Source organism: Anabrus simplex, chromosome 1 (genome assembly GCF_040414725.1).
Source record: "Anabrus simplex isolate iqAnaSimp1 chromosome 1, ASM4041472v1, whole genome shotgun sequence".
Classification (NCBI taxonomy): Eukaryota; Metazoa; Arthropoda; class Insecta; order Orthoptera; family Tettigoniidae; genus Anabrus; species Anabrus simplex.
Genome location: NC_090265.1, coordinates 1,563,426,741 through 1,563,450,062, shown reverse-complemented (window position 1 = coordinate 1,563,450,062; position 23,322 = coordinate 1,563,426,741). Strand labels below are relative to the sequence as shown.

Genomic DNA, 23,322 nt, shown 5'->3' with positions numbered 1-23,322 from the left:
TGAAGATCTGCTCTGAGAGACAGTAGCTCACAATCCATGCCATTATTCTCTGTTCAAAGACATTTTAAAATAAATGGGTGATAATTACATAAATTCTCAAGGCGATTGTAATATTTTTCATATAGTACACACTTCAATATTGGCAATAACAGTGGGTGTTAGGTGCATAGCAGCAACCTCCTCAGTGCATGAGAGCCCTAGGCTACAAGGGACCTCTGACACCAGGGCTCCTTTTTGATTCAGTGCATTAATGGATATGAATGCATAGATCTCAGATAATGAAGCTTAAATTAATTTTTAGTAACTCTATTTTTAAATGAGTTGTTTACTAATGTGGCAGATTTGCTGTCTCTAGTCCAATAGTTACTGATGTGGGACAGTAGCTTGTGCCCTACTCCTTTCCACTAATACATGTCACTGCCTGCCTGGCTTGGCTCAAGTGTCGTGATATTGAGATTATTTATGAGAATAATAATAATGGCATTGGCTTTACATCCCACTAACTACTGTACTTTTACGGTTTTTGGAGATGCCTTACGGTTTTCAGAAACAACCAACCAAGTGAACCACTCAGCCCGGCACATTATTTATGACTTCTGCTTCTTGAAAACATCTCTGGTAAGGAATGTTCTTGACCAAAACTTCCCATTTCGGTTTCTCATTTAACTCTTTCGTCTTGGAAACTCTGTAGGCCTGTTCAGTTTGTAAAATGAGAATGTTGGTGTCCGTCAGTCTTCAATATGAGTTCTTTATACTTTATATTGTTTTCTCTTATTTTGAAGCTGCATCTTTAATTGAACTATAACTGGCGATGTCGTCTTAATTTGTGTGCTGTGTGAGTAAATGAAAATGAAAACCTACAACCTGTTTTCCAGTCATTGACTGGGTCAGGGATGGAATGAATGAAGCAGATATAGGCTATTAGTATGATGGGGTCGCCACTCCCAAAGTGATTTATTAATGACTGATAGATGCTATGAAATGAGAATGGAGAGTGTTGCTGGAATGAAAGATGACAGGGAAAACCGGAGTATCCGGAGAAAAACCTGTCCCGCCTTCGCTTTGTCTAGCACAAATCTCACATGACGTGACTGGGATTTGAACCACGGTATCCAGTGGTGAGAGGCCGACGCGCTGCTGTCTGAGCCACGGAGGCTCCCTGTGTGACTAAATAATTGAATGTATTCTCTGATTGTAAATACTGTAGATTCCTTATCAACATATGCACAGTAATAATGTACAGCATACAGGTTGATAGATTTACAAAAGCTGCCTGTGTGTGAGTATATCCAGTAATATGCGAGTATATCCAGTGTAATAAAATAAAATAGTGATATCAATAGTAGCATTGTTGCTGATTAAAAAGGGAGTATTCTAGCAGTGCATTAAAAGGAAAGAAGCAGCTAGGAAAAAGAGGATTTTATAAAGAAATTGCTGAAAATAGATGCAAATTTTTCAGTAAAAGAATGTTATGATGGGGGAAAGAAGTAACAGTATGAAACTAGATGCAGTTGCAGAGAAGGATAATATAAATTCCCTTGAATGCAAGTCATCAAGGAGTACGTCAGTGTGTAGTGACTGAAACATTTAACCCTAGACCGGGAGCGCTGGTTGTTTTTGTCAACCAGCGCGCTATTTTACGCCGTAATTCCTAGAACTGTCAGTCTTTCACCACCTCGCAACTAATACCTTTCCTCTCACTCTTGACCTTCTGTTCAGTCGAGTTTCGACAACAGTGGAAGCGATACATGTGTAATTATTTCGAACGAACTCTTGGAACCCGAAGCTGGTTGACAAAGTCAACCGCGCGCCTGGTCATGTAAGTAAAATTTATTTCTTTAAAATTTCCTTTCCCCTGTACTTTTTGGGAAATTAGGCAAAGTTAGGCGTAATTACATATAGTATATTTCTATTTTAGGTCTCATTTTGTCAATGATGAAGACATACCTGACATTTTGAGCCAGTTGTCTGATGAAATAGAGGACTCTGCCTCGGAATTTTCGGATGGGGAGGAGGAAATGATGAACGTATCTGATCAGGATCATAACAGTGATGCGGTACAGGAGGCCGATTCGGACAGTGAGATCTATGAAGACGATAACGAAAGGGAATTTATCTTCGGGAGAGATGGAGGAATAGCGTGGTCCACGACGGACTTTTCAAAACTTATTTCGAGGGTAAAAGCAAGGAATATTGTAAACATACTGCCAGGACCGGAAGGAGAGGCGAGGAAAGTATCAACAGAAATTGACTGCTTCATGCAGTTGATAAACGCTGATATGGTCGATGAACTATTATACTGGACTAATTTTTACATTTGTAGGAAGCGGGAGGAAGTGAATTACAGCCGTGAGCGCAATGCTAAATTTGTGAACTGCAGTGAAATTATGGCATTGCTCAGGGGATAGGGTGTGAAAGATTTCTTGGACATGGCAACAAATTTTATTTTTCATCCAGTTATTTTTTTGCTATTATACCTGATCATTTCATTGTATAATTGTGCAAATAATAAAATATGACCATTATTTCAATTTAATTATGTATCTACTGCTTAACTCATTTTAAATAGGCGCAGTATTCGTGTCCCTGTGAGAATTAGTTCACGTGTTCTTGATTATCCATTTTAAGTACATTCATATTATTCACTAATACAAGTTTTTAATTTTATTTCGAGAATAACATTCAAACAAAATATCAAACGCCGTTAAATTAAATGTTTATGCGGTTGGAAGCCTGTAAATGACTGAAAACGTAACTGGTTGACAAAGTCAATCGCGCGCCCGGTGGTGTGACAGAAATAGGCGCGCCCAGTCTAGGGTTTAAGGAAAGTGAAGATAGTTCATCTCCTACATTCAAAATTGCTGGAATTTTCAAGGGTGTATTGGTCAGTATTTTGAATAATCCCTGGATCAGGCACAGTTTAGTCTTAACATTAGGAATGATAGTCTGAGAAAAACCACTTTGAAACTCAGTCCGTTTGGATGCAAAGGTCCATTTGTTCAAGATGACAAAAACATAACTTTTGTTGTATTTAATATTATTTATTTTACACCTACATTGGAGCACTGAAATCAATCTATATACAGTCAAGTCTTATGAATATTGGTTACAAATTTGATTGATGTTTCTTTTTTGTTCCCGGAAATGTTTCATTCTCTCTGATCTGGCTGCCCGTTCTTCGTCAGTTACGTTGTACTGTTTGCGTGTATAGGTCTTCAGTTTAAGTCTCACGTCGTTATTTCTCAGGATCCTCTTCTCTTCTCTCTTTTCAATTTGTTAAATTGTCAAGCCTAATTCATTTAAATCTTCTTGGACTTCTTTGAACCAGTGATTTTTAGTTTTACTTTTCCAAAAGTAGTTGAATAAATGTTTGAGTATCCTATTCTCTGGGAAGTATGTTCCACACGAATGGATATGTTATTGCAAGTTATAAACTTCATATTGGCGTCCGTAATGAACTACATACAAGTTCATGAAAAAATTGTCTCGTAGAAGTCCACCTTTTCAATACACTTTGTGGTTTATAAAAATCAAAATCAAAGTTACATGCTAAAATATTGGGACATGTTTCGCCTATGATATTGTAGGCATCTTCGGCCATACTATCCTTAACGTTAAAATTAAAGAGGTAGACATGACTTAAGGCTAACTTAAAATGCTACATAAAGTGGCTTATAACTTAAAAGAACTATCACAAAATCACACTTATTTAGATAAAATAAGTAAATGAGTGAGGTTGACATGTGTTAAGTCATTAAAACATCATCGTGGTAAAATAACGTTGGTCGTGTATGACAGTTAATATTTGCGAGCACTCAGGTACACTTGTATTTATGTTCTTAAAACTTGTTTCTTCCTGGGATAAAAGTGGTACTGCTGATTAAGACCATAATTATGGTTATTTAAAATTATGATAGCTGGGCTTGGTTTGTGTGCATCTTGAAGACAGAGTAGAAGGGGGGACTTCCAGAGAAATTTCTTCCTGTGGCTGGATATTATGTTTAGTGTAAAAGAAATTCCGGTTGTGATGGGAAAATAGTCTGAAACGCAAAAAAAGGGGGAAATGAGAAAGCTCTAGGCAAATGTATGTGGGCGGAATATGACTGAAGACTGTCAGTTAGCATTAGGCTTACCCATTTGTCGTACACACTTTGCTGATGACAGCCTAGGTGCTGCAGTGTGTTGATCCGGCTGTGGTCAAGGCTGCACATCTAGTATTGTATCTGCTGTGTGTAGACAGGTGTGCTGGAGGAGAGGGAAGAGTGGGGAGGGAGGGAACCACGGTAGTAGGGGGAGGAGTCCTGTTAGTGGGGGACAATGTCCAAGAGGGTTTATCTGTGATTTGATCTCTCTTAATTTTAATTTATTTAGAAAATGTGGAAGCAGTCCATAGAGGGGACTATGTAACTCAGTGACATCATATACTTTTTGAGGTTAAATCAATACAATACAATACAATGAAATTTATTTTATGTAATCAGTGACATCATTCAAGTTGTGATCTTGTTTGCTAAGGCGATCGATGTCAATATAGATATTTTCATACTCGTTCATTAACCTACTCTTTTTTAATCTCTTTAAAATAGTTAAATCCTGCTCTATGGTAGTATAAGTATGACCTGTTTCCCTCATATGGATACTCATTGACGAAAATCTGTGGTACTTGTTAGATTTAAAGTGCTCTAAATATCTAGTGGAAAAGCTTCTCCCAGTCTGTCCAACATATGAAAATCAGCACTGGGAATAAGTAAGCTTGTAAATCGCTGATCCAGAAAACTGATCTTTTATGGGGTTAACGGTGTTGTGCTTAAAAAAAATTTCTGGTTTGTGTTATTAGTGTTAAAAAAAAAGGCACTAAAATCACATTTTTTAAATGCATTGGAAATTTGATGTAAGTGAATATGGCATACTTTGTCTTTTTTGGTTTGTCAGGGATCAATGTGGAAATCTGTTTTTGTTCTACTTTATTAATGATTTTGTTGACCATGTTCGCTTTATAGCCATTAAACTTAGCTATATTTCATGTTCATTGTAGCTTTTTATTACGGTCCTTGCGTGAAAGGGGGAGTTTGAGTGGGTGGTATATTAGGCTGTTTTTTTTTTTTTTGTTTTTTTTTTTTGCTAGTTGTTTTACGTCGCACCGACACAGATAGGTCTTACGGCGACGATGGGACAGGAAAGGGCTAGGAGTGGGAAGGAAGCGGCCGTGGCCTTAATTAAGGTACAGCCCCAGCATTTGCCTGGTGTGAAAATGGGAAACCACGGAAAACCATTTTCAGGGCTGCCGACAGTGGGGTTCGAACCTACTATCTCCCGAATACTGGATACTGGCCGCACTTAAGCGGCTGCAGCTATCGAGCTCGGTATATTAGGCTGTAACATGACCTCTGTTGGTCAACTCTTGTTCTTTTCTGACCCCGACGCTATTAGGTTTGCGAGGGCTAGGGAGTGTTTCATTTTCACGCCCTTCATGGCCCTTGTCTTCCTTTGGCCGATATCTTCATTTTTCGAAGTGTTGGATTCCTTCCATTTTTTTTTTTTCTCTGTGATTAGTGTTATACAGAGGATGGTTGCCTAGTTGTACTTCCTTTTAAAAACAATTATCACCACCACCACCATCTGGGTGAAAGAAATTTTTTTTTTTTCTTTGTAACCGGTGAAAACGTGGGCATTCTAAAAATTTGGTAACTAAAGCTGTCTACTTTTCGTGTTATGGTAACATCTAGGAAATTTATGGAGCCGTTAACTTCATCCTCTAGAGTAAATTTTATTTTTTGATCCAATGAATTAAGGAATTGTAACATATTGCTACTACTATTGTGGCGTTGATCTATGACCGCAAACGTTTCAACATAACGGATCCAGAGCTTTAAACCTTGTATTTGCTAACAATTTTGGTATGTTCTAAATTGTCTAGGTAAATATTAGCCAAGACACCTGAGGCCAGAGTTCCCATAGGTAAACCTTCTTGCTGATATGCTTCATTTACCACTAATAACACAAACAAGAATTTTTTTAAATCACAACACCGTTAACCCTGTAAAAGATCAGTTTTCTGGATCAGTGGTTTACAAGCTTACTTGTTCTCAGTGCCGATTTTCATAAATGCTGGACAGACTGGGAGAAGCTTTTCCAACAGATATTCAGAGAACTTTAACAAGTACCAAAGATTTTCGGCAATGAGTATCCATATGAGGGAAACAGGTCATACTTATACTACCACATAGCAGGATTTAACTATTTTAATTTTTTATCTGAACAGGTATGATTTTGTGATAGTTCTTTTAAGATATAAGCCACTTCGTGTAGCATTTTAAGTTAGCCTTAATTCATATCTACCTCTTTAGTTTTAACGTTAAGGGGACACTATAGTGAAATTTAATGAATTTCGAGAAAAATATCAAAATTGGGTTTAGAACTCTAAAAAATGCTTTTATTATTTAAATGCCGCCATTTTAAAACACACAGCGCCTCATTTAAATGGTGCTGCGCTACCATTTAACTGTCCCATGCTCTACTGGACACTCCCCTCCAGTTGCTGCTTTCCCTTTCTTACGTCTCTCTCATTTGGATTTCAAATGTAATGTAAGCATTGAGTAGCAGATGTGGTATTCTGTATGATGTAGTTTTAAAAATAATGCCAACATATCAGAGATTTGCATCAGATGCACTGCCACAAAAGTGCACAAGAGGGAAGACACAAAATCCAAACGAGAGCCTTCACAGTGTTCTTTGGAATAAATGTCCAAAAGAAGTATTTGTTACTAGGAATAAACTTCAGCTTGGTATTGTGAGTGCTATAAGAGAGTTTAATAGGGGGTGTGTTAGAACACTTGAAGTCCTTCAGTCCATCAGAGGGAAGCCAGTACCAACTTCTGCTGTGGACATCAGTCACCAGCGAGACCAAAGGCGCTTACAGCAAAGCAGGAAAAGGAGCTCAGGTGAAAGCAAAGAGCTAAGGAAAAAGAATAAGGTGATGAAAATATCAATGGATGGGAGTAGAAAGAAGTCTGAAGGGCATAATTATTGTGCTGGACAGTTCTAAAGTGAGGGAAGTTGCATAGAGTTTTATTTTGCATTTTATGGCTTAGTAAAATCTTCATGATTTCTTTCACAAAAATAATACCTTATCATGAAATTTTTGTCTGATGTAGCTGAAATTTTACACAGTAGTAGCTAGATAGTTGGTGCATAAATGTCAGTGTGCATTTTGCTGTTTAAGGTGATTCAGTTTTGTTTGTGACCTACCAAATTTTGTGGGTGCACAATTTTTTTTTTAGAAAAATTAAACAATATATTTTAAAAAATTCTACAGGCCAATATATTTCTCATATAACAAACTGTGATACTTTTGTTTGTTGGCATAACTATACAGCATATCTGTGCAAAAATTTGGTGCCGAATGAAAAAAATTTGTGATGCAAGGGACTTTTTAAACGATGCTGGTAAGAGGAAAGTAAAAAAATTCCTACTCAAAAAGTTGTGTAGGTACAATATTGAAAGTTGGTCACATTACTATATCTAAGGAGTTACACCTTAGAAAAAAAATATGGAAAAAATGCATTGAAAAATATAGAAGTTAGAAATTTCACTATAGTGTCCCCTCGATTTCATGGCTGGAGATGCCTATAATATCTTAGGTGAAACATGTTCCGATATTTTAGCATATAACGTCGATTTTATTCTTTAATAAATTACAAAGTGTATTGAAAAGGTGGACTTCTACGAGACAGTTCTTTCATAAGCTTGCATATGTTATTTTGAAACAATAGATTGTGCCCACTGTTGAACATACTGGCTTTTTGCAAACAGAGATGATAGTCTCTTCAGCCCAGCATGTATTGAAGGGATTGGCAAGGGCTGAAGAAGAAGATAGAGGACCATGAATTGGCTTGATACCGTTTCCAAATGTGTGTTACTTATCTGATGTGAAAAAATGACACCTCCATTGGAGATTTCTTGGGTTGTGAACTGAAGAATAAAGTGAGTTTTTGGAAGAAATTATTTATGTAACACTTGCTCTAGATACAACTATCATATCATTTAGATATCATTAGACGTAGTTTGGTGAGAGTCATGGTCGAAATTTTCTTTCCATCATTGAACAATCCAATTTCATCCTACTTAATGCGCAAGAAAAATAAAGAAGAAAAGTACTTATTTAAGCCCAGAAATACAGAATGAATTAATTGGTATGTTATCATCACACATTGAAAAATAATTTCAGATACCTATCAAAGAATCCTGCTTGTATTCTTTTATTTGGACACCACTCAAGACATGTCAAAACATGGCCAATGAAGTTTAATTTTCTGGTATGTGATTGGGTGATTGAAAAATCTTATATAAATTGTATTCCAATGCAATTGAAAGGAGAAGAATGTTTTCTAGACTTTCTGAACCTTTTGGATGGAAATGCACAGGGTGATCAGTGAAGTGATCAGTTTCGTAGCAGACAAGGACATTTTACTAAAACATTGTTGGGGTCAAGGCTACTATGGGACAAACATGATGAGTGGTCTTTATTCAGGGGTTCAAGAAAGACTTAAATGACTGGAAAAAACAGCTGATTACATCCACTGTGAAGCTCACAGTATAAACTTTGTTTTAAGAGATGCTGCTAAGGTTCCTCAAGGCTCATCATTTTACAACTGCATGCCTTTTTCAGCTTGAGTGTTATGAGGTGGGAACTTCTTAAAGGTAACTGAGAAACTCCAACACTAAAAACAAAAAAACAACAAAAAAAAAAAAAAACCAAAAAAAAAAACTGTCCAACAAAATTATCAACCGCCTATGATGCACAGTCAGCAGTTCATTATCACTATAAGGACATAATTAAAGCTTTAACTGTGATGTGCTTCATCTCTAAGAAATTGGGTGAACTTAATGAGGCCCATCACGTAAAGAAAAGGTTGGAAACATTTAATAATAATGTTATTTGTTTTACATCCCTACAACTATGTTTATGATTTTTTGGAGACATTGAGGTGCTGGAATTTCTGGAGAAGTTTGTTTACATGCCAGTAAATCTGTTAACACAAGGCTGGTTTATTTAAGCACCTTTTTCCACTGGATCGAGCTTGGATTGAACCCAACAACTTGAGGTCAGAAGGGCAGCACTGTAGAATCTGAGCTACAGAAAACATTTGAATTTGTGTTATTTAACATAAAATACAATCACTAATATATATATAAGGCTCTGCAGTCACCCAATGAAAATCTTCACAATACTTTAAAATTTCTGGATGGAGCAATAAGTTTACTACCAAGCTTGATAGCTGCAATCGCCTAAGTGCAGCCAGTATTCAGGAGATAGTGGGCAGCCCTGAAGATGGTTTTCCGAGGTTTTCCATTTTTACACCAGGCAAATGCTGGGGCTGTACCTTAATTAAGGCCATGGCAACTTCCTTCCCACTCCTAGCCCTTTCCTGTTCCATCGTCGCCATAAGATCTAACTGTGTTGATGTGACGTAAAAAGAAAAGAATGTACTTTCAACATTAAGGAACTGATAAATAAGGCTAATAGGGAAGGGAGGGTTGATTTTCAAAAAAGCCCAATGTCAAAGAAAATACCATAATTCTTTTTATGAATGACTTGATGATTCAGAGAAGCATTTTCAAGATTTTTTTTTAAAATACAAAAACTTGAGAATATTTTGCTTAACCAGTTGAGAATCATATTTACAAGTTTATCAGCAGTGTTTGAGTGTTTACCACCTGCTACTCTTGCAGAAAAGAGTGATGACAAAGTTTTCTGGATGTTTCAATGGCATTGAAATTATACCTAACTCTTCTGGTAACAGTGGCGGTGGCAGAAAATTCATTCTCGAAATTAAAACTCATAAAGAATTGAGTGCTTATTTTGGTGATGCAGAATTAATTGTCTGCTTTGAGTATGATTTGCTGTGAAGTGTACAGGGTGCATAAATTAAACATAAATGCCCTGGTGGAGGAGTTTGCCAGTAGAAATGCAAGAAGGGAGAGGCAGATCAACACTTCGTATCAAAGCTGTAGGTCTTTTATATTTTTACATGCTAAGTAAAATTCACGTGTTTCAACTCGACAGCAGTTCAGTCTTATTATAACTACCTAGACCCAGCAGTTCCTCCATAGATTTTCAAGTGCGGAGGTGAGGTTGGCCGTAGGAGAGTGCGCTGTGCTGCTGGGGGTGAGCCAAACCCAAGTGAAGAAAGCACTTGTGGTGGTAGTGGTGGTGGTGGTTGTGATGATGATGATCCACGACTTCCCCACAATTCAATATCTGTACAAAATACTGAGTCCATTTTACTAAAATTTTCCATACCAAGTCTGTATTTTATTAGGCAATGTTCTGAGTAATGTGTCACATGACTTGAAATAAAAGAGTCTTCAGATTTATTTGATGGTCTAATGGAGTGTAATAAGTGAAATGAAAAGTTTCCAGGTTTATTTGTATGGTCTAACAAAATAGCAAAATAAATCATGACAGTAACAAAACTATCTAAATACCTAAAATTAAAATCTATGTATTAATTACAGGTGAGCTTCTGCAGCTAGTCCATGTTCTTTTACCTTCCGAGTGCTGCAACCTCACCCCATGTCTGCCTAACCTTCTGGCCCAAGCTTCAATTGCTGCTGATGCAAATATGCGGCAACAGGCTCTGGCATCAGTGGCAGCATTAGCCGACCTGCATCAAATGTTAAAACGTCGGCCTGCTCCAGCCTCTCTCTTTCTTGATCAGCTTCTGCAGATGGGTGGCTGGGGTCGTACAGGCATTGAAGAGCCTGCAGGAAGTAAGCTAAAGAGAGAGAAGTCTAAACTCTACCAGGTGATAAATTAGAATTGTATGCAATTTTGTGTGTACCAGTGAGGATTTTGTAAACACTCTCTTCAAATACCATGCCTGCATAGCATACTTTATCTAAGCTCTTGGATGCTGAATCCCTTTTAAATGAAGCTAAAGATTAAACTGAAATGTCAGATGCAATTTCCTTTTTTTAATTCAAAGCAATTATTGAGATAAGTCTTGTTACTTCTGAACTTTCTACTGTATGTATTAAACTTTCATAGGTACAGAAACTTTATATGATTTTTTTCTTTGAAGATACTTGTAACATTTTAATAGTCTGTTTGCACAGTGCTACCATCTGAGTTTTAACAATGATAAAATACAAACCTAATTTTGTCAGATCATAGCTTCAAAACTCTGTAAAATAAAAATACATCATCGAATTGTAATAAGTTCTTAATATGCCATTGCCCTATGTGCTTTCAACTAGCATTTAAAATTGTAGACTCTTATTGTCATTGCTTAAAATGTTATCAGTTTAATATAGAATAGGTTGCTCAGTCTGTGAAGTCGAATGGATTTGTGCTTAATATCATTATGAATGCTGTAATTACTGTTTTTGTAATCAACATTTATGAAAGGTATACACCTATCTGCTGATTTTATATCGATTATTATTTGAAAGTGATTTGGAGTGAGTGCCAAACAGATAAAACAGTAACACTCAAGGCAGTATTGAGGGCATTGTGTTGCTGCGTTCACATACTTTCCTACACTCAACACACTATTATTTTAAAAAGGATCACTCTGAAAATCATCACATTCCCTCCTTCGAAAACCATGATCTCGATGTCCTTAAAAAGGCAAATAATATTTTTGAAAGTATAAAATTGACCATTTCCCATCACCTGCAATGGCAGGTTTAAAATTTGAGGGTTATGTTATGAATTAAGGCATAATCATAAACGGACATTGTTAAGTATACCGAACTTTAATATCATGTTTAAATATCATTCTCATTTTCATATTTGCGGAACATTTCAGCAAATTATATTTATAAATTTCTTTATCAGAGAAGTTATTTTGTTCTGACGAATTGGAGCCTGAATCCATGCTATTTATAATAGGTTCTATCAATGAAATATTTATCAGGGAGTTCTTCTGTATAACATTTATGACTTCCAATGTTGTGGGTGACCAGAACAAATTTTTCCATCAATCAGGAATTACAGATACCAAAGCTTCTTCACCCATTTATCTTTCACTATTTTGAAGACACTATGATACTTTCTCATAAGCTGAATACCTCCTATCATTTGATTTTTCACCTAAGCTCTTAATAAGGACTAGTCGTACTTGAAAATCATCACAATCTCTCATGCAAAAATATAAATAAATTAATTAATAAATGGGATCATGGTGGGATCTTTACACTGAGTAAAAACAACAGGAATCGCTAAGAGACCATCACGGTTTCATCAATTAAAGAAAATTGCATCCTGTAGTGAATCAGGCCTTCGTGGGAATACCAGATGTGAGTGACAACAGCACTGAAGTCATGCTGCAATAAACATTTTAATTTTAAAATAAAAACCTATATAAAATCAAAAGATAGGTACAGTAGAACCTCAATAATTCTAAATCGGTTAATTAAAAATCCCTCCTATTTTGAAGAAGTTCTCGTTTCCAGAAACGTGAGATACGGTTTTGCATGTTATTTAAATTGTTTAATTCAAAATAGGATAATTCATAATGCGAAGTACAGTGTCGACCCCATTACCGAAATTCAGACTTTTAATTCAAAACTGCCTTTACATTTTAAAACAATAGTATGCTACAGAGTAATTTAAATTCAAAATTTATCCGCTCATGATAAAATGCATGTTACGGATGTGGAGGGGTAGCTTTCCACACTTACACTCACTTCAGTGAGCCTACAGTGTGCTTTTTAATTGCTAAGTTGAATGAAATCGGAATTCTTTTGTATTCAACCTTTTACGGAACACCGTAATATCACGCAGCAGGCAGTGTGCGGAAAGACAGAATCCGCGAACACTGGCGATGCCGACAGTTGACGAAAAAGCGTGGCTCATTATAATCAATTTGTAGGCACCGAACAATGTTGTCATTGCCGATGAAACTGCATTGCTTTCTTTTAACGACGAACCCAAACGGTGTTATTGTTTTAAAGGAGAAAGTGCCAGCTGGAGAATCGTACAAGGGCGGGGGTCATTGTAGTGTGTTGCAGAGTTGCAATGCACACAGAAACGAGAAACTTTATTCCCTCACCATAGGAAAGTTTGATAAGTCACAATGTTTTAAGGGTGTCGGGCACTTTCCGTGGAAGTACAATGCATCTAAAAATGCAAACAATACTGTAATCCAAAAAATAATGCATTTGCACAGGGGAACCAGCATAATTTATCCTCCTCTTTAAATTGTGTGATATCTTTTTCTTTCGTTGCGTGAGGTTATGTTTGTCAGTGATTTATCCAGGTGCATTATTTGAACATTGTAAATGTACCTTGTTGGATACATTTTGGAAATAGTTTTTTTTTCATGGCATTTGAAAGGTTTAAACTGTGGATTGAGGTGATTGCATGCATTGGTGATTCTTAGAATACTTTGTGACGCTGCAAGTATTTACATATCTGAAGTACGAGAGAAGTGCAATGGCGGGAAATCGTACAAGGATAGAGTCGTAGGAAAGTTCGATTAGCCATGTTGTTTTAAGGGCATCGGGTACTTTCTGTATAAGTACAAGGCATCTAAAATGCATACAGTACAGTAATCCATTGAATAAAGTACTTGCACATGGGAGCCAGGATAGATTTCTTCTCGTCTTTGAATCATATTTTTTTCTTTCTTTTTGTTGTGTGAGGTTATGTTGGTCAGCAAGTTACCCAAGTGCATTATTTGAATACTGTAAATGCACCTTCTTGGATACATTTTGGAAATAGTTTTTTTGTGGCATTTGAAAGGTTTAAACTGTGAATCAAGCCCTTCTGAACTGCGAATTGGCGGTTAATTTGAAATCACGAGGTTTTACTGTATATGTCTTTTATAAATGTTAATGAACAAAAACTGTAATTAGTGTTTATAACAGTGTTAAACACAGTTCCGTTTTACTTCAGAATACTGAAAAACATAGTGCTCATTAAATGAAGAATAACATTTTAAGCAATGACAATAGAAGTGTGCAATTTTAAAAATGTGTTCAGAACATTTAGGCCTATAAAATGATATTAGTTTTTCCTAGATTGGATGGCACACATTTATTTTAAGGAGTTTTTAATTCTAGGTTTGTCCATTGAATACCAGAAAAAACGTTCTTTCAGATTCTGATTAAAATTACTAAAGTACTGAACATGTGAAGAAATATTTTATACCACACTTGAACTGGAGAAATAATGAAGCTTATTGATGTAACTAGGTTTGGGATTGATACACCTTCAATTTTTATCGATGTTTAAACTCAAGCATCCATACTTTTGAATCAGAGTAGTAGTAAGAGATTTATTTTCCTTTCTTCTGTGGATGAACATATATAAGCTATATAACATAAATATGTGGATGAAAGAACAAAAGAATAAACTCTGCCTCTAAATTCACCTTGAGTTGGATAATTGCACTCCCGCAATATGCTTTCTAACTCATACTTAGTTTTGAATTGTAAGATGTTTTTCCATAGGTCTAAAACATAATTGTGATTAACTGAGAAATAAGTCTATTAATCAAATAGTTAGTTGGAATTTATTAAAATATTACTGATTGTATGTACTCTGACATGAAAATTATGGTTAGGATATTGCACAGTTTACAAAAGAAAAAACAAAGAAGAATAGACAGAAAGGCACTGTGTTGTTTACGTTGATGGAAACTGAGTATCAGTCCGATTGTAATGTACAGTAGTAGCCCACGTGGTAGCAACAATTATCACTGCTTCAAATCTTTATGGTATGACACAGTGGTTATCCAGTTTGAGCCCCGTTCGTGGAAAAAAATTCACCGTCAGAATATTGGCTGGCATGCTAGGAGGGGTTGTGGTGGTATACATTTCCCAGTCACTAGGTTGTCTGCCAAAAGTTTTTTCACCGTGCGAGTTGGCCGTGCGCGTAGAGGCGCACGGCTGTGAGCTTGCATCCGGGAGATAGTAGGTTCGAATCCCACTATCAGCAGCCCTGAAGATGGTTTTCCGTGGTTTCCCCATTTTCACACCAGGCAAATGCTGGGGCTGTACCTTAATTAAGGCCACGGCCGCTTCCTTCCAACTCCTAGGCCTTTCCTATCCCATCGTCGCCAAAAGACCTATCTGTGTCGGTGCGACGTAAAGCCCCTAGCAAAAAATAAAAAATAAAAAAAATAAAATTAAAGTTTTTTTCTTTCAAACCTTCCCACACTGCTTATATAGAGTGAGGGCATAGGACGCTCCATCAGATGAGGATGTTGAGTCTTGTGCAGACCTCTTAGTTTTATTTGACAGATATAACCTATTCACAATCATCCTGTTTCACCCTCTCTTACATCATCATCATCATCATCATCACGATACCTAACGTGCAGTCATCACACTGGACACAGAAACATGTACACTTGCATAAATGTTTGCCTTTGAGGCTCCAAAGATGGTGTGCATATAAAAATGAATATCCCAAGCTACCCATCATCATGGCCGGTGGACTCAAATCCGAGTGCTTGGATATTAGAACACACATTGATTGTAATCCATGATTCACTTGTCTGACAAAACTGGTCATTTAAATACTTACACTACATATATATTTATTATAGACTGTTGTACATTTCAGCACTCAGTCTCAAGCCTCCACATCCATATTTGCAATTAGCTCTGTGGCCTCGTTTAAATCCACATACTCCTCTTAACCTCCATGGCAAAGCCCATTATTCTCCCAGGTAACCTATCCTCCTCTATTCGCTTCACATGATCGCACTACATATATCTACAGCTTCATCCTACAAATTTATTCCTACTTAAGCCTTTATCTCCTCCTACCGAGTATCCTTCTGCAATTGTTCCCACCTGTTTGTACCAGCAATCATTCTTACTTCTTTCATATCTGTTACTTCTAACTTATGAACAAGGTAATCGAAGTACTCTTAGCTTTCACTTCCATACTACTAAAATGGTCTGAAAACTCACCAATGTAAGGACAGTTTCATCCAGAACACACTCCTTGTTTACAAAATACCTTTGAATGCAACTGCTTCTCTACTGCCATCATTTTAGTCTGGAAAATGCTAAGTTCCAAATCATTCTGGTATCTTTTTTCAAGCTCCAAGCTATTCGATTTTCAACACATTCTGCCTTTTAAGACCAAGTAGCGTAGGTCAAATATATGTCTTTAGTTCCATCACATGCCTGTTAATTTTTTTGGAACCACACAAATCAAACAAAGTGTCAACTTCACATGACATTAAAATTCTGCAGTATATTTTCAACAAGATTAAAGAACTTGTAGAACTTGTTACATTTAACTAAGTCGGCACTGGAAAATATGGCTTCATTCTTAACAAAGTAAAGAAGATTGTAATTGTTCTCAAATTTGGATTTATGTTATAATATAGTGGTTGGGACAGCTGATGAAGTCATTGGAGACTACAAGTCATTTTGACAAGTGACCAATTCCTTTGATATTATCCAAACAAATCTTGTTGAAAATTTTCATAAGACCTGAAATGTTGTATCTTCTTTTCCTTCTTATTAAAAACATACAGTAATATAAGTACTTGTTTCTGTTAATGTTAATGTTTTCATTGTGTTCTTTTTATTTTTGTTACATCACCTTACTTTTAGCTCCATAAATTTTTTTTCTTCAGAATTTAGGTTGAAATATTTATCATTATAGAATGTTATTGCTCTTCCAGTTATTGTTGAAGGACAGTGATGACATTCTTAGAGAATCAGCTGTGCTTACTAACAAGGATGGCTTCTCATGGAACTGGAATGTTGTACGTGCTGTGCTTAAGGTATTTACCATTGTTAATGAGATGTATTTGTAAGTGATTTTCTCTGGAGATAGTGAATAGCTTTATTTTCATAATTATACGAATTAGACCTACACACTTCTACATAGGATGGTTAAAATGAATCTTATGTACTAACTCGAAACTTCAGAAATTTCATTGGATTAATTTTCTTAGTGGCTGCTAATTCACCATGTTTTACTGGAGAGTCAAAATCTGCATTGACTTAATACAAGTTTTCCCACACAGTATGCTCAAATAATAAACAGTATGAAATGTCAAGATTTTTTGCATGTTCTGCAAACTTCACCTCACCTGAGATCAAACCTATGAACTGAGGATCATGAATTGGATATCTCTCCTCTGTTCCACCTTGGAACATTTTTTTAATTATTTGACCACAAAATATTTTTGTAATTGGCATACATTATCCTACTAAAACATCTAGTCGTCATCCTCAAACAGCCTCAAGCCAATCTTTATCCATTATTGAGTCATCTATTTTTTACCTGTGATGCAAATATAAACCTACCTGGGAACTGTAGCTTTTAAAAGTATATTTTGTTATCAAAATTGAATACAATAGTAGTTCATTATATTAGCAGTTATTCCTGACATAACAGTAATGTGTGACCCTTCGCCTTTTAGATTGAACAATAACTGCTATTGCACTCTTCTTTTCCACTTGGTGGCTAAGCGAATAACAGTGAGGTTTTCCCATATTTATTACAAAATGCTGATATATGATCAGTTAATCTGTGTAATTTGCAGGTAGTTGTTTCATGAGTATACAGTGGAACCTCGATTATCCGTTCCCGGAAACTAAGTTTTCCCGGAATATGCGTTCAAATTACGTGGTACTGCGAGCATTGTTAATAAATCATGTTGTAAAAATCCCGCATTATCCGTTCCTTGAAGAAACGATTTCCCGGATCAACTGTCCAGAAACGTCAGTCCCATCAATGCTAAATCCTCGATCAATCATCTATATTGTACCAGGAAAAGTTTTTGGGTAAAGGGCATGAGTAGGACCTCAGGGAGTGGAACTTGGTTTTGGAGCCGATACAGAGTAGGATAGACTCGCAGAGCGAATAATAGATGGTTAAAAAAATTTTTTTTCAAAACAATTTATTAATTCTTCACCCTGCAATATGATTATTGGACTCAAATCTGGCATTAAAAGTTTGAACGTAATCTTCCTGAATAAATATCACTGATTCCAAAGTCTTTCATATGTGAGAATATGAGGTATTGAATTTCCACCTAAAGTCTTTCTAAACCTAAGCACACACTTGTAATTGTAAGTTGATATGAGAAATTAAATTTCTGTTAAAAGTTTTCAGTTTTCAGTTTGTAAACCTTGATATATAGCACACTTGAAAAGCCTAAAGTCTTTCTGTGAGATATAAAAATGAAATTTGAAATTAAATTAATCACTTCTGAGAAATTATGAAAACTTTGAAATATTTGTTCACACGCGGCACTGAAGTTTCCACTGTTCAAAATTAATGAAAAAATTTTAGTCAGTTTGTTACTACTCACTTACGGAAAGAAATGTTGCTACAAAATGTCGAAGGATGGACATCTGGAATGTTCCGTGGAGAATCAGGATCGGCGATGTTCCCTTAACACACCACGTTGACGTTCCCGATGAGGTGATGATGGCTGGAACTGGATCATGTAGAATTGCAGCTTGTTAGGGTGACTTTTCGCACACGAAAAATTCACTTAGTGCGAGTAGTTATCACTGACACTGTCATTTACTGTTGAACACTATTTATGGCGTAATTGAATTTTAAGACGTTAAATGAAGAATCACAGTCCTTCCTGTATGAAATACTATTTAAAATCGTTACTGAAACGTTCATAATTACACAGTTCACACTTGAAAAGGCAAATCATAGTCGATAATCACAGTCTTTGAACACAGTCATTAAGTCACTAAGGATTATTTTCTGCTTATCTTGTTATTATAACGTCATATTACCTCAGAAAAAGTTCTTAGTTTTCACTCAAGTCGTATACTGATGTGGCGTGAATAAAGAAATACAGTTCAATACTCGAAAAGAAATGAGTTCTGGTGATTCTACACATTAGTTTCTGTAAAAGTTCAATATCCTTAAGTCTACACGTAATGACATATTCTGTGAACGTTAAATATTTGATATTTGCACTTCAATAAGTTCACTCGTATTATATTCTTAAATGTCTTTAGAATTAGACCGTAGTCGCAACGCGATGTACTAAATACAGTGCGACGTCTTTTATAATTCTGTCGGCGATATAACTTCGCGTTCCGGAAATGCGACGGCAAGTACTTTCACCGTGACTGCGCGAACATACTGTACGCGGGTCGGTCTCTCCTCTGTCTCACTCACACACAGCTGTATACTCGTCCTTGTACTGGCCTGCTTGCTGGCTAGCCTTGACATATATAGACACCAGCGCTGGGAGGGGTAGCATCTCTTGGCCATGTGACCGTGAGTGCGTAATTTCTTTGAGACTTTAAATTATTATAACTCAACAACCATGGGATGAATTAATTCGAAATTCACAGGGATTAACTTTTATGACGTCCGCTACAATTCAGCGTTTGTCCCGTTGAAATTGGTTAAGGCGTTGAAAAGCTGGCAAAAGAAAAATTCTTTTCGAGAAATATCTCTAGGGGAAGTGAGCTTCGAGCGACAGGTGACGTCACTTAACTCCGCCTAGTGCACTCGTGGGATCTGGCACATACTGGAACATTCTTTACATAGATGTTCGTACGTCGGTCGGATCTTTTATGTTGGAATAACGTTTCTTTCGATTGATATGGACCAGGACCTAGGCTTTCCTGGTACAATATATATAAAGTAACTTGTCCTGACTGACTGACTGACTGACTGATTCATCATCGCCGAGCCAAAACTACTGGACATAATGAAGTGAAATTTTGGGGATACATTCATATTAAAATGTAGGTGCTCGCTAAGAGAGGATTTTTGGATATTCCGTTGCTAAGGGGGTGAAAAAGGGGGGGGGGGTGAAATTTTAAAATGATTGTATCTATATCTCAAAACTTTAATAGTTTGCACATGTAAAAATTGACATTTAAAATCACCTTTTAAAATAAAGGAACACGCATTTTTTGTTTTCTGTAAATCCGAATAGGAGGGGTGTAAAAGGGTGAATAATGGGTTGAATGCCTTTAATGAGGATACATATATCTCAGAAACTGAAGATATTACAGAACTGAAAATTTGTATGTGGGATCTCCTTTAATAATAAAGGAACACATATTTTTTTGTTTTTAGAAATTCCAATTAATGGCGGTTAAACAGGAGTGACATATTGGGGTGAATTTTTTGAAAGACTATATCTACAGAATATCTGGGAAACGTAGAATGATACAGACGTAAAGAGTGGTATTTGAAATCTCCTCTAAATGTAAAGAAACATAGGTGATTTGTTTTTGGAAACTCCTTTTAAGGGGAACTAAAAAGGGGGTGAAATTTTAAAATGAGAATTTCTACAGTATATCTCAAAAAACTGAACGTTACAGAAGTGAAAAATGGTATTTTTTATCTCTATTAAAAATAAAGAAACGTGTATTTTTAGTTTTCGGAAATACCACTTGGATGGATTTGGGGGGGGGGGGGGGGGGGGCGTAAAAGTGACTGAAAATGGTGTTGAATTCTTTTAATTAGGCTACTGTTATCTCAAAAATGAAGATGTTGCAGACGTGAAATTTGATATTTGGAATCTGCTTTAAAAGTAAAGAAACACGTATTCTCGGAAAATCCAATGGGGGGGGGGAGGTGAAAGAATTGAAAAAATTATTGAATTGTATGAGAATACTTACATCTATTAAAAATTAAAGTTGTTAGGGCCTACAGATGTGAAAATTGGTATTTGGATCTCCTTTAAAAACAAAGAAAAACGCGTTTTGGAGGCAAATCATCTTGGGGGCGGGAGTGGAAAGGAGTTGAATTCCTTTCATGAGGACACATAAATAAAAAACTGAAGAATTTACAGAGTTACAGTCGTGATAAGTGGTATTTAGAAGATCCTTTACTATTAAAGAAACAAGTATTTTTTCCGGAAAATTCACTTAGGGGCGGGAGGGGGGGGGGGGTAGTGTGTAAGTGAAAAAAGTGAATTATTTAATCTCAAAACTGAAGGTAATAGACGTGAATATTAGTGTTTGGAATCACCTTTAACATAAAGAAACACGCCTTCTGTTTTTTGTTTTGGGGGGGGGGTTGGTAAATAAACTTAACAGCGGTGAGGTGTAAAAGGAGGTGAGACCAATTGATTTTACTGTTCGTATTGTATTTATAAGGGGCCTCCGTTGCTCAGGCGGCAGCGCGCCGGCCTCTCACAGCTGGGTTCCGTGGTTCAAATCCCGGTCTCCCATGTGACATTCGTGCTGGACAAAACAGAGGCGGGACAGGTTTTTCTCCGGATACTCCGGTTTTCCCTGTCAACATTCATTCCAGCAACACTGTCCAATATTTCATTTCATTTGTCATTCATCGATCATTGCCCCAGAGGAGTGCTTCGGCAGCCGACACAGTTCCTATTGTCGCCGCTAGATGGGAGCTTTATTCATTCCATTCCTGACCCTGTCGAATGACTGGAAACAGGCTGTAGATTTTCGATGTACTTATACTGATCATAAACCGATCATTTTTAATCTTTCCTGGGTTCGTTTTCAAGAGCCATCTTTTCCTTCGGAGAACATTCTTAGATTACAGTATATTCTCCTGGCATATAAATAAAAATTTAAACACATTTGAAATAAACTATAGGAATGAGATTGACCGTCCAATTTTTCACTTCCACAATAAGGTCAATAATGCACGGAAGTATGTCATTCGTATGGCCAGAAATCCCGCACACTTGCCTACGCGCGACAATGGTGCTGGTCACATTCTCACCAATGACAATGGCAGCAGATGTAATTTACTGCCATGTAGCGGTCTTGCATCTTGCTGTGGGTTCCAGAACATCTATAATAATAATAATAATAATAATAATAATAATAATAATAATAATAATAATAATAATAATAATAATAATAATGTGCGGACCGCACTGGAAACTGGTCCTGGACGGGTAATGACTAAGAATGCAGTCCGGCCGCGGTTGAGTATCGCCAAGGCACCCAAGACGACACCACGCTGGATCTCCTCAAGGATTTGATCCATATTAAAAATGCTTATAGGAAAAGATGGCAAAGGTTTAGGGACCCAACTGACCGGGTGGAATACCTGGAGCTAGCCCAGGAAGTACGAAATCGATTGCTGGAAAGAAAGATTGAAAAATGGGAGGAAACTTGCCGTAATCTATTAGAAAACGAGTCAGATCGCGAATTTTGGCGTATTCTCTCAGAAAACGAGTCAGATCGCGAATTTCGGCGGATTACATATAAAACAATAAGCATTCAATTCTAAGTTTCAGTATAATGCCGTAGCGAAGCACGGGTATCTTGCTAGTTTTTTAATAAACTGTATCTCACGAAAGGACGGCTATCGCATACTTATGGATCTTGGCGGTAACGCGCCGTCATTGCGCTAATTAGAGCAAGTACTGTACCGTACTGGAAAAGCGATCCGCGGTGAACTTGCACAAGGGATCTTAGCATCGAATTCGGGTGGTATTGTTCAGAGAATCTCGGAAATCATAAAGAAGAGAGTGGCTACAACAATTATAAGGGGACACGGTGCATTTCGACAGCTCGGCTTGAAGCGGAACCAGTTTAGTCAAATGTTCGCGCTTATAAAACGTCCACATTACGTCCAGGGTTAGATGTTTATATTTTTACTTTTTTCCGATCGTACTGCCGAACAGGTTTTTGGCACTTTCCTCAGGGCACTGTAGAGTAACTGGGCTTCCAGGCAGGAATCAAAACTGCTTCTTCTTAATACAAATTTAGTATTTTAATGTTATCGTAGACTATTATGTTATCGAGACCAGAGTAGATGATGTACTTTGTTTTAAAAAAGAAAGCTATGGGAGGTCTTGGGGTTGTCTATTACTGTTTTGGTCCTAATGTAAGAGTGGGAATTTTACGTTTTCGTGTTGAAATGACAAAAACCAGTCGTTTTATTTGCGCAAACATTTAAATGGTTTGTATCATTTCCAACTCATACTGTGCAGCGAGCGCGCTTTCCAGATGACCTCAAGGTCACGAATAAATGTAATTTCTGAAGTATTGATGATAATTTTTTTTTGTCTCTTTCCAATTTGATTGGATTAGTGATGGGCAAAATTGAATATAATGCATTTGAGAACTTTTGAGAATTGATACTTACATTCAAAAGCATGTTTTGGAGTTCAACATGACCTTTAAAAGTCGATGTAGGCCTAATTTACATGATACAAGATTTCCAGAAACTGACTACGAAGAGTAGGCCTATACCGCAGTCCAAATTACAATGGAAGATTAAGAAAAGAAGGGATTACGCCATCGTGTTGGGCGCTTTTGTATCTAATGTACAGTACTTTATTTTATTAGATGAGAGAATTCAAAACTACTTGTGGTCGATTGTCGTTTGGCTTGGTGTTATTAGATTTTTCGAAGAGT

General features: G+C 36.7%; 1 protein-coding gene across 1 annotated transcript in view; it reads left to right on the top strand.

Annotated features, from left to right (window-relative positions):
• The window catches only part of rictor (rapamycin-insensitive companion of Tor), a 540,306-nt gene that overhangs the window by 139,886 nt on the left and 377,098 nt on the right, over positions 1–23,322 (top strand). Inside the window, exons 10-11 of the mRNA XM_067138126.2 lie at positions 10,519–10,808; positions 16,656–16,757. Coding sequence (XP_066994227.2) covers positions 10,519–10,808; positions 16,656–16,757 — 392 coding nt within the window. The remainder of the gene's footprint in view (positions 1–10,518; positions 10,809–16,655; positions 16,758–23,322) is intronic.